The 12819-nt window shown below is 39.3% G+C and overlaps 1 protein-coding gene across 19 annotated transcripts in view; it reads right to left on the reverse strand.

Annotated features, from left to right (window-relative positions):
• PKP4 (plakophilin 4) overlaps positions 1 to 12819 on the reverse strand; it is a 198687-nt gene that overhangs the window by 55003 nt on the left and 130865 nt on the right. For 15 of the 19 annotated variants that reach the window (XR_009545963.1, XR_009545965.1, XR_009545964.1 and 12 more), the window contains 3 exons: positions 3775 to 3903; positions 3477 to 3667; positions 568 to 1120 (listed from right to left, as the gene is read on the reverse strand). Coding sequence is in view for 16 of the 19 variants with exons in the window: in XM_060177886.1 (XP_060033869.1) it covers positions 568 to 1120; positions 3477 to 3667; positions 3775 to 3903 (873 nt within the window). In the remaining 3 variants the exon portion in view is untranslated. The remainder of the gene's footprint in view (positions 1 to 567; positions 1121 to 3476; positions 3668 to 3774; positions 3904 to 12819) is intronic. The other 4 variants (XM_060177885.1, XM_060177883.1, XM_060177882.1 and 1 more) reach the window with 1 other exon arrangement.

Below are 12819 nucleotides of genomic sequence, written 5' to 3' on the forward strand. Positions count from 1 at the left end.
TTTCACATTTTCTCATATAGTCTTGTTTACTTCTGTGAACATGTTACTTAAAAATACAATTTAAAACATTACTGAAGGTGATTTCAATTTCTGAAAAGAACAGAGACTTTCCAGAAAAATGTGGCTGTACCACTGGGGGTAACTGCACTTTCCTGATTTACTCTAAGTGGCTCCAGAGCTTTGTGCTTTGCCCACTGGAATGCCAAAACCAAGCCTTGGGTGACCTGTACTCTACACCTTCAAAACAGGAATCTTCTTTTTCTCCTTCTCATTATTATTATTATTATATTTAATTTTTGGTGGTCACAGGGATTTGGTGCAGTAGACTGCCCTCTTCAGGAAGAAAGAGACAAGAGAGAGGGAAAGACACCACAGCACTAGACCTTTCTCTAGTAGAGCAAGGACTGGGCTTGAAACTAGGTGGTGGGCATGTTAAGTCTGAAGTACAAAGTGGTTAAAAATAGGAGTTTTCCTGGCATTATCATACTGTTCTCTTTTTACTTTAAACCCGTGTTGCACAGAAGACGGCTTCCTGGGCTTTTAAGTAAAGTTGTCGCTTGTACTCACCGGTCAGGCTATCCGGCCGAGGTGGAACCATTCTTTCATAAATGTCATACTGCTGCGGCCCAAACTGCTCCATGTCGTGAACAGTCCTTTGCTGTGAAGGCCCCAGGTGCTGTGGTACGGCAGTCATCCCTGAGCGTTTGGGGGACGATGGCCCCACCTGGCCTTGGGATGGAGAGGCTACTCGAGTCTGTGCATCTGACAGGGTCAGTGGGGATCCTACTCTGGTGGCAGTTTGGTACTGAGGGGCTGGTCCGTTGGGGTTAGAGGTCTGCCGGGAAGTGACTGAAACAATTCTTTTCACAGCAGTTGGGGAGGTGGGTCTCTGTGCAGAGAAAGGAGAGGCTGCCCGCTGCGTAGGTAATGTGGTGGAGGAGTACGTGCTGGGGTTCAGTGGTCGGGTATCGGTCATGGATGGAGAGCCAAATCCACTACCCAGAGAAGTTCTCAGTGAGCCCCTTGATGGAGACACGCCTGTGCTGATGACATAGGAAGGAGACTGTGCTCTGGATGGGACTGAGCTGACTCTTCTCATAGCCCGACTGGCTACTGAAGGCTGATGAAAGGGGGAAAGTGGGTTTACCAGGGTTTTGTGTTCAGCGACAATTTAACAAAATGCACACAGCTTACCATGGAAGCTGAATTCACTTTTAATTCTAGGCATCAAAGACTAAATTCTCTATGCTTTAAAGCTAGGTCTCAATTTTCTCTTACTGTATTTTCTGCTTCTCTATTATTTTTTTTCTCAAAATGGTTCAATATCCATGTTTCTGCCTTTAGAATACCAAAAATCAGTAAAGAGACTTGAAGATATACAGTACCCCCTTTCTGTTGCCTTTATGATTCTTCACAATACATAGAAATACTGTATTCCAAGAGTGAAGGCTACTGGGGCAACATACTCATCTCCTAGTGAGCAGAAGTTTGATAAAAGCAATGCATTTGTGTAAAATAACAAAAAATTCTAAAATACAACTTGAACAGAACAACTAGACAGATAATATCTGTCTAGTTGTTCACTCTTAATGTGTTGGTTACATTAACAAAAGTAATGAGTTTGCTTAAAGAGAAATATGTGAATGTCTGGGTAGGGCCTGGCGCTAATACTCTCCCTGTGAATCAACCTTAAGTGGTGGCTTGTTTGCACGGGTGCCAAAGCCAAATATGCTGCCTCTTTCAGCTTATGTGAGCTTTCTAGTGATTGCATCCATTTCTTTCTGTCCCCTTTAATGTGCAAGTTCTTATCTAAAGTGACAGATTTTTTAAAGAGATATAACCAAGGAAACACCAAATTCTATTCCAGTTGGAGCAGCGCTCAGTCTTTTCTGGGTTCCTGGCCTGGTCAGTGGAAAGACCAGAATAAGAAATGAAAATGCCTGGTCTTCTATAAATCAGTAAAATTATAAATATGAATTTTCTGATCACTTTTTGTTCTTGATTTAGGAAGACAGTGGGAAAGAATAGTGACTGACTATATAGTGACTGAAAACTGGCTGATGGGCTGGGTGTTGGCACACCTGGTTGAGTGCACACATTATAGTGTGTGAGATGCAACCCCCCGAGGGGGGGCTCCATCTGTGTGTGTGTGGGGGGGGCGTTCACAGGCAGTGCTGCAGCTCTCTATCTCTATCTTTCTCTCCCTCTCTCAACTTCTGTCTCTATCCAATAATAAATAAATAAAATATTAAAAAATAAATAGGAATAAAAATGAGCATTTTAATGTTGCTATGGTTTAAAAAGCTGCTAGATTTACTGAATTTTGAGTGCTACATGGATGTCTTGACAGGATTAGGACATGCAAGGCCTGTGTCTGGTCTGTGGGCTGGGTATACTCCCAGCTTCAAGCTAGCAGTACATTCTGCAAGATCTGCTGCTTGCCTACAATTCTGCTCATCTGGCCGTTCTCAAAGCTAGGGAAAGCACCTGGATACTGACAGTCACCCTCACTGGCTATGCACTCATGGCACTGACCACTTCTGTTGGATTGATACAAAGCATTAATAAGAAGCTAAGGAGTGGGTGTCTTGATGTATTTATAACACATTGGGTTATTGGAAAAGCTATGACGCAGTTTTGCATAGAAAACCTGATAAAATATGCCAAGACTTTTTCAACAGCCCATACTTACTAGTCTTTACTGTTAAATGAGATAGTTCTAATTTAGTATGATGGACATGCTTCTGTAAAATAATTTTTAATAGGTAGGAAAATCTATAATTGAAAAGGAAAGAAATGTGTGTTTGGGGAGCAATTCTATCAATAAAAGCAAAAAAGAGAAGAAAAAGAAAAGCTTAGGTTAGACTGGACCAATAGCATTCACTTCCAAGACTCTATCTAGCACTATAAGGAAACCATAAAGTTCAAGGCTGGGAGTCAGGTGGTAGCGCAGCGGCTTAAGTGCACGTGGTGCAAAGCACAAGGACCGGCTCAAGTATCCCGGTTCAAGCCCCCGGCTCCCCACCTGCAGGGGAGTCGCTTCACAAGCAGTGAAATAGGTCTGCAGGTGTCTATCTTTCTCTCCCCCTCTCTGTCTTCCCTTCCTCTCTCCACTTCTCTCTGTCCTATTCAACAACAAAGACAGACAACAATAATTACAACAATAAAGCAACAAGAGGGAATAAATAAATAATAACAATAACAACAACAATAATAATAATTAAAAAAGCTCCAGGCTACACCTGTTTCTGGAATACTCTCTGTGAACTGCTTCCCTCATAAGTTATCTTTTCCAGAATTGTTCTTGTGTCTAGATTTTATTAAGAATTCATTAATAGCAGCACTCTGTAATATGAGTTCTCAACTTTATAAATTCAAAACTGTTCATATTGCTTTTACTGTTAATATGAAGTATTTGTAACAAATATTTACTCAGGAAAGTATTTCTTTACAAGATTTTGATATGTTTCACTCACCTGAACCAGTGTTTGCCCTTCAGCTCTTGAGTTCCTCACCAGATGGTTATTAGTTGATCCTATGAATGAATGCTGTGCTCTAGTATCTGCCTTAATTAAGTTCTGGCTGTTGTGGAAACTCCCTGCTTCTTGGTACCCACTGTCAGAATAAGAATTCATCTGTGTTGAACTTCTTGAGTTACCCAGTGATCCTGCAAGAATGACAATCAGCAAAAAAGCAAACATGATACTTTTGATGCTCACTTACAAAGTAAAGCATTAAGAGCAAATGTAGCATTTAACGGAGAACATGACAGACCCTCACTTTCATGGAGAGATGTCTGTTCTGGTGAGTAGAGGGCCACTTGTTCTGCCTCTGTCCTGATGAGATAGTTGGAGTGAACAGCGTCAGAAGCTTTAGCTTTGTTTACACCAGTACTTGGCACATCTGTAAGGAGATAGGTTTAATCAGCTAGATCTAAATACACAAAAACTTATAAAAAGTTTCAGGTATTTGTTAGTAACATCTTATAATCCATGTATTTACAAAAATATTAATTTTACCTTAAAAAAAACATTTTGGGGCCCGGTGGTGGTGCACCTGACTAACTAAGCACTCAAATTACAGTGCACAAGAACCCAGGTTCAAGCCCATGGTCCTCATCAGCAGGGGGAAAGCTTCAAAGTGGTGAAGCAGGGCTGCAGCCATTTCTCTGTCTTTCTCTATCCCTCCCCTCTCAATTTCTCTCTGTCCCTATTCAATAATAAATAAAAATGTTTTTAAAAAAACCAGATGTTTTGAGTCTTTTCAACATGAAAATGTTCTATGTACTCAAGTTATTAATACTTTTAAATTAATTTATAATATAGAAACACTGACAAGACCCTAAGATAAGAGGGGTACAATTCTGACCACCAGAACTCCATATGCCAAGCCCTCCCCTGATAGCTTACCTATTCTATATCCCTCTGGGAGTATGGACCCAGGGTATTATGCAGTGCAGAAGATAACAGGTCTGGTTTCTGTAATTGCTTCTCCGACGAACATGAGCGTTGGCAGGTAGATCCATACTCCTAGCTTATCAATCTGTTTCCCTAGTGGGGTAGTTACTAATATTTTTATTACTAAATCTCATTATGCTGACTCCCTATGCTGACTCCTTATGCTGACTCCCAATTCCAAATTAACTTACTGTTGATAATGAGTTAAGCTCTGAATATGGACCTGTCTTTGCCCTGGGAAAACTAGCCTGAAACATCCCCCAGGAGGACAGATAGGCAGAAAACAACTGGTGATCACATTCTTTAGAAAACCATTTAAGTCAAACTTGTGGCATGAAAAATTTAGTGTTCGTATTGGTGAACTTGGTGATAAAAATCTCTGAAGATAAGGCTAGCCTTTTATGCTATATTCTGTGTTGTACAAAATAAAATAAAAGATTTTGTACCATTTTCAGAGTTATAAGTAAAGCTGAATTTAATTCCTTAAACATTTACTTATTTGATTCTTCTAAATTTTTTTGAAATGAATACAGATAAATCTAACATGATCATTTGTTCCCTCTAGTCCAATCTCTCTCATGTTGTATTATTTTCAGCTGCACCAACTTGAGCTTAAATATTTCTTCCCTATTCCAAGTTGCTTTTAAGTTCAAATTCAGGCTGCATAGATGATACTGCCTTTCCCCAGCTCCATTCAAATATGCCCACTTTCCTCTAACATCTCAGAATAAGTTTACCTGTTTCTAATTATCTGCACTAAATTACTTTTTCCTCATATATAACTCTCATGCTATAAACAAACACTTTCCCCCAGGAATGGTGCTTTACTCTTATTTCAAATATTTAAGTTAAATCTGTATCACATTCTGGGTCCAACATACAGGATTAAAAATTTCAGTGTCTCCTTAGTCTTTGCTTACTTTATTTACTAAAGCCCTTTTATATGCTACATTTTTAGCTCGAAGCTACAGGAAAAGAGACGTGTGTGTGTGTGTGTGTGTGTGTGTGTGTGTGTGTGTGTGTGTGTGTGTGTGTGTGTGTGAATGTTTGTGCTGTTACCCTGGGAAAATGTATTTAGAAAAAATATTCCTAAAGGAAATAATACAGAACCAGTATCTACTTATCACAGGATTCAGTTTTCACTTTCTTCTAAGCACCAGGCACCATTTTTCTCTGTTAGCTGTAAGCTTACTGAGGGTGGGTAGGGATTCTTGCATAAGTTACTTTTATTATCAGTGTCTGGCATATCTATATAGCATGCTTGTGGGCAAAGAGTTGATATCTGAATAAAATTCTAGTAAGAACAGCAGCTTCTCCTTACTGAGTACTGACTAACGCCAAGCATTGTGCTATGGCTTTACTTCTGTACTGTCAGTAAGGTTCATCTATGAAAAGTGAAGTAAAGCTTTTAAGTATTGCTGACCAGGCGAGTTTTCAAAATTAACACAAGGTTTACAGTAGAACTGGGAAATTCTACTGCATTCAAACTTTTAACTTGCTATCGAACTCAATCCAAGGTTTACTTCTTATCCTCCAGAAAAACATACTGACATTCTTCATACAGTGTTTAATGAGTGTTGTATCATAGAGTTCCATAACAGGTCTGTATTTTTAAGCATGGGATTTGAATGAAGACTAGAGATTGCTTATTGTTCTCTTGGTGCATGCTGAAACACGATCTAAGTCTTTGTCAAATGATAATACCAAGAGTGATTTTCTGGTTTCCAGAATCCAAGGAATTGAAGGAGTTTTACTAAGTAAAACACAGTTTGTTGGATTAGAAGGATAATACAAGAAATTGGACCACCTGGTAATAGCCTGAAATGAGAGCTATGTTTCGACCACGAATGAAATTCAGTAAATCAAAAACCATTAGAGTTTTGTGTATGCCAGTTTCTTCTTCTAGTATTAACTATACAACAGTAAAATTCTGCATTACTGACAAGGTCTTTAGTAATTATTTTTTTTTTATCTAGCAAAACCCAATGATAGTGAGTACCTGTAAAGACAAAATGATACTGAAGGTTCTCTAAATCATTGAAAACTAATTTGATTACAAAACGATTTGACTATTATTATCCTTCACTGTTTCTGAAAATCTATAACCCAAAAACTAAATGCACCAATGGACATGTGTGAACATACAGCCACTGTACTTGGGTAAACAGAAGACCCATTTCTTACTTACTGAGTAAGACATTCCTTATTTTAGCAAGGTTAGTTTCCCCGTGATTAATGGTGCATTTTTTAAGCAAACTTTTTTTTTTTTTTTTTGCTTCCAGGGTTATCGTTGGGGCTCGGTGCCTGCACTACAAATCCACAGCTCTTGGAGGCCATTTTCCCCCATTTTTGTTGCCCTTGGTGTTATTATTATTGTTACTGCGGTTGTTGGATAGGACAGAGAGACATCGAGATGGGGGAGAGATAGACACCTGCAGACCCGCTTCACTGCTTGTGAAGTGACCCCCCCTGAAGGTGGGGAGTCAGGGGCTTGAACCAGGATCTTTACTCAGGTCCTTGAACTTCACACCATGCGCACGTAACCCACTGTGGAACCGCCCAGCCCCCAAAATGAATGCCTTTTAAAAACATCTGTGTGGAATGGAAAAACTTACTCAATTCACTGGAGGAGCCACAGAGACATGGAGGAAAGGGTTAATCATTTTGTAATGAATGCTGTAAACTGTAGCTAAGTAGCTAGCATGAACAAGACATTTTTAAGAGTAAAGATGGTAAGCAGGATTACAATGTTACATTTTTCCTAACTGAAGATCAAGTGCTACTTAAAAATAAAAATCACAAACTTTCCAGAACACCAGAATCATGGGCATATTCAAATACCAAATTAGCATCTACCCCCAAATATGCATGTCTAAAAGTAATTTAAACAAGTTTTAGGGTAGACTGTAGTAACTTCCATCTGTGTTAAGACTGGAAGATCATTTAGATCATAGTCCTTGATTTTTACATTTATCTGAGAATATCTCCTCTCTCTCTCTCTCTCTTTCTCTCTCTCTCTCACACACACACACACACCCTAATTAAAAAGAATATACAGCTGCAACCAAAAAAACTATCTGTGGATAAATCTGTGAGGCTATCATCTACCACATTATGCTCATAGTTAAAATGGAGATGCAAAGAAATTACTTGATCTTTGTCAGTGATATACTTTCCAACTATATACTACTAGCTATGTTTATGCATTTGCTAGTTAGAAAAAAGAATCCAAGGCCTCTAGAAAGAGTTTGCAATTGTCAAAATGCCTCTGCTTTCTATGCTCTATGAAACAGCAGGTCTTTACTGTGTGTAAATCGCCATGGAAACAAGGACTCAGAGGTGCTTTCCATTTACACAGTCCAGCAGGCTATGATCTTGCTTGCAACCAACCTGCTCTTGCCTACACTGTCCTACTAAGTGGGTTAGGGCTTGCCACTAGATGAAAAGAGTCTAGTCTGAGCTCTGGTAGACTACTTGAGACGTCAAGTCCACATAGAGGTAAGGTAGATGATATTCTCTCCACAGTTTTAATATTTTATTGATTATTTGTTTTTCTTCTGACAAGAGAACTGCTCAATTCTGTCAGGGATTGAAACTGGGTCCTATGGTGCTTCAGTCATGAGTGCACTACATAAGTCCTTTATGCCATTTCCCCAGCCTTCTCTTTGACAGTCATGGGAACTGAGAATGTCATGTTTCTTGCAATTCTGGTGCCTGTTGAGGTTAGTCACACCCAGAGGGGCAACACTTAGAAGGTGTAAAATTGGAAAATTTACCTTCTCAGAACCCAGCTTCCTGTGGTTGTGGTGCTTTCCCTAACTGTAGGAGTATACTTTCAGGAGGAAGTCTATTTTGCACAGATGCAGAAATATTCTGGTACATTCTACGATTACTGGGTAAAACTCATGGCAAAACTTAAAAAGGGAACTGACAGGAGTTCCTGAAAAGGCTTCTTGTCTCGCGAAATGTCTCTGACACAGAACACTTCATTCAGCAAACAACCTTTAATGTCTGGAAATGGGGTCAGAGGGAAACACTCTCTCAGAGAGAAAATGTAAGGAGGTGAAGGAAATATGGAGGAGAAAAACATTGATTCACAGAAGATACAGTAATGTTGCTGAACATTTTCAGACTGTTGCAGACACTTGGAAAGTATTGACATAAGGGGGTTGGGGGGGGGGGAAGACAGCATAATGGTTAAGTGGAGACTCTCATGCCTGAGGCTCCAAGGTTCCAGGTTCAATCCCTTGCACTACCATCAGCCAGAGCTGAACAGAGCTCTAGTAAAAGTAAAAATAAAAATAATAACAAATAAATAAATAGATTATGGACACAGATATAAACTATCATATACATAAATTCCATATTTCTAGAAACTATTTCTAGTTTCATCATTCCGAGTCTTACATATACTTATATAATCCTTTAAATGTTAACACAAAACATGGCTCTACATTAATTTATGCATGTAGAAACGTCATGTGAAAAAACACTCCGAAAATAAAGGAGCAGGGTGGGGGGGGGGTAATAGCATAATGGTTATGCAGACAGACTTCCATGTGTGAGGCTCTCAAGTCCCAGGTTCAATGTCCCACACTGCCATAAACCAGAGCTGAGCCAGTGCTCTGGTAAAAAAAAAAAAAAGAAAATAAAAAGGCTAGATGATGGCACATCTGGTAAAGCAAACATATAATAGTGCACAAGGACTCTGGTTCAAGTCCCTGGGCCCCCACTGCAGGGGGAAAGCATCCTGAGTGTTGAAGCAGGTCTGCAGGTGTCTGTCTCATTCTGCCTTGCCTTCTTCCCTCTCAATTGATCTCTACTCTATCCAAAAATAAATAAATAAATAAATAAAAAGACTCGAAAATAGAAAGTATGAATAAGCATCTATGAGTTGATTTTGACCATCAAATTGTTCTGAAATTCACTAGAAAAGTTTCTCTATCTGGAATCCAATTTTGTAGTTTAAGCAAACTTGCACCTGTATATACTAGTGTGAAGTTTTTTACTTGATTGCTGTAGTAACAAATCTGGAAAGTACTCCACAAATCTAGTAAGTCTCTCTCACCAGTGAGATCTTTTTCATAAGTATTTTAACATTGCTAAATTCTGTTCTGGTATATAAAATGATGTACTTTTGCCAAAAATGATATAAAGTAAAGAGGAATTCCATGATCAGCAATATCAAAATGGACAGGTATGAAGTATTTTTAGCTGGAGTACAAATGAAAATACAGGTGTCAAAGCTATGATAGAAAATCACTGTATCGTGTCTGAGGACTAAAGATGAAAAGCAATGGGACACGTGTGAAGTGTCCAACATCTGAGCTTGGCAGGTGCACATTGGGATCTTCATTCCCTGTGGAGAATTTGGAGAAAGAACAAGTGGTACTCTGTGGTACAGAATGTCAGTCAGCTACAGATAGCTAGTGCCCAAAAACTCTTTAAACTATTCTTTGGAGACACATCTTTTTGTTAAGAAAACTAAATCTAACAACCCCACAGAAACCTGAGAGGCATGATATTCACCATCAAAAGAAATAAATGGGTCAGCTCTGCTAAATCTAAAGTTTTTACTTTTTTTTTTTTTTTTAATTGGGGGTATTGATAATGGCTGGAGCTTGAAGGAATCATGTGAAGTGAGATCAGCCAGAAAGAGAAGGAATATGGGATGATCTCACTCATGGACAGAAGTAGAGAGATAAGAGCATAAAAGGGAAACACAAGGTACAAGTTTTACATATCGAATGAGACTGTCCTTTTTGATAAAAATTATCAGATACAAGTAAACACAGACCAACTATGCCTTAAGGATAGACTCTGGAGTTCTAGAGGGGGCTCTCTGATGTTTCTCAAAGCAAGGGCCAAGAGCTAAGGAAGTGTGGCTCTAAGGGAAGCCATGATGGAAAGAAGGAGCTTTCAGACGTGACAAATCTACTTTATTTAGATATTTAAAAGATTGTTTTGTCACATGGTGTTAAAAGCATAAAGAAATTTAAATATCTGGCATGCTTCTATTAAACATAAACATTAAAGATTACAGCTGGATATGTGATTTTGAGAGCACTAACACTTCAGATGAGAGTGTGTTCATATATCCTGTGTGTAATTAGATGTGCAGATATGCATATGCATACTTGAATAAAATGCTTACATTCTTACTTGTTGAGTGCCATACATGCACAAACAGAATGACAGATATGAGGGTTAAAACTAGCAGAAAGACATTTTATAGATAATTCTGTTTAGTACAGTTTTCTTTGACAAAAATCACAGCTGGTAGCCAGATAGAGGATGCACCATGTTTACAGGTGAGATGTCCCAAGTTTGACCCTAGGCACTACATGTAAGGGAGTGTTGAAGTGCTTCTGTCTCCTCCCTTATCACCACTAAATTCAAAGAAACCCCAACTGTGTGGAATTGCGGACTAAATCACATCTGCTGGCAGTATATACTGTGCATTAAAAAAATATCTTATTTTGTGGGTGGGGGGTTTGGGGAGAACCCTGCTTAAAGATTGAACCAGGGACCTCAGAGCCTCCATCTTTTTCATAACTAACCTACATTAAAAACAAAACAAGGGCTGGGCGGTGGCACACCTGGTTGAGTGCACATGTTACAATGTGCAAGTACATGGGTTCGAGCCTCCAGGCCCCACCTGCAGGGGGAAAGCTTCACAAGCGGTGAAGCATGGCTGCAGGTGTTTCTCTGTCTCTCTCCTCTATCTCCCCCTCCCCTCTCGATTTCTGGCTGTCTCTATCTAATAAACAAAGATAATTAAAAAGAAAAAAATTTAAAAACAAAACAAAAAACACTGAATTGGTGTGCTTTTACATAAAAAAAATTGGATAAATTAAGGCTCTTTACTTTCTTCTTTCTTTCTTTCTTTTTTTTTTTTTTTGGCGCCTCCAGGGTTACTGCTGGGGCTCAGTGCCTGCACTACAAATCCACTGCTCCTGGAGGCTATTCCCCTCCCTTTATTGCCCTTGTTGTGGTTGTTATTGTTGTTGTTGGACAGGACAAAGATATTGAGTGAGAGGATGGGAAGACAGAGAGGAGAGAAAGATACCTGCAGACCTGCTTCACCATTTGTGAAGCGATCCCCCTGCAGGTGGGGAGCTGGGGTTTGAACCGCCCAGCCCCCTTAAGGCTCTTTTCTATAAGATCATTTTGTGTTTTCTATCATGAAGTGATGTATGTGTCTATGTGTACTCTCACCTTTTGAAAAATCTTGCCTGTTATCCTCATACACATTTTCTGTGATGCTGGTGTTTACTATTTTCACGTGAGTCCTTAAGCTCAAATTTTGCTGGAATGTAAAAGAATGTACAAATACAAATTATCAAAAGACATGAACAATAAAAAAAAATTGGTGCACTATGGGTTGGATGGTGATACACACTTGATTGATAGCACACACTGCCACATGCAAGGACCCAGATTCAAGCCTCTGGTCCCCACCTACAGGAGGAAAGCTTCACAGAAGGTGAAGTAGGGCTGTAGCTGTCTTCCTCAACTCAATTTGTCTGTCACTATACAGTAACTGAATAAATAAAACATTTTAAAAAAATGGTACACTAGTGTAAAAGGAAACAGAAAGGAGACTAAGACAACATTCCCTTAACTCCTTATCAGAATATATATATATAATATATATCAGAATATATATTATATATATTATATAATATATATATTATACATATATATGTACATATGTATATATATATATATATAAAAATGCAAGTTTATATAAGTCTCAAGGCTAAGGGAAAGAAAATGGAAACAGAAAACTCTTGATGTGCATTTATACTCTTACAGACCAAACGTGCAGCTCCTGTGAGCTACAAAATGCAGAGTAATGGAGAGAGGGGTCCACAGGCAGGCAGGGGACTCAGAACAGCTTTATTATTCCCAGGGAAGCTACTCTTTAAGGCACCCTCCAAATCAGGCGGGGAAATAGAGATCTTTTGTAGAAGAGATCATCTTTCTCCTATGCTGTTTTGAGTTATCTCTTTTGAGCCTTCAAACTTAAAAAGCTTTGTACCTTTTACTCTGAAAGTGTCCATCCGGTGCAGTGAAAAACCACCTGCCTACCATAAACAAGCCTACCACCTGCCTACCATAAACAAGCAAACTAAACCCCTGACCTGAATCAGAGAAACAGAAGCACCCAGAGCTTCACCTTGGAGAAGCACACTGCAATAAGCCATTTAACACAAATCTCAGCGGCTGTTCCTAGTCTCAGTCTTTCCAGCAGAATGCAACATCCTGAGAATTCCTGGGGGGCAGTGAAGCCAGGACCTGCCAACAACTGGCCTTGTGCTGAAGGACTCTCAGAGTGTCCAACTTTTCAGGTCATGTC

The sequence above is a fragment of the Erinaceus europaeus genome, chromosome 18 (genome assembly GCF_950295315.1).
Source record: "Erinaceus europaeus chromosome 18, mEriEur2.1, whole genome shotgun sequence".
Lineage (NCBI taxonomy): Eukaryota > Metazoa > Chordata > Mammalia > Eulipotyphla > Erinaceidae > Erinaceus > Erinaceus europaeus.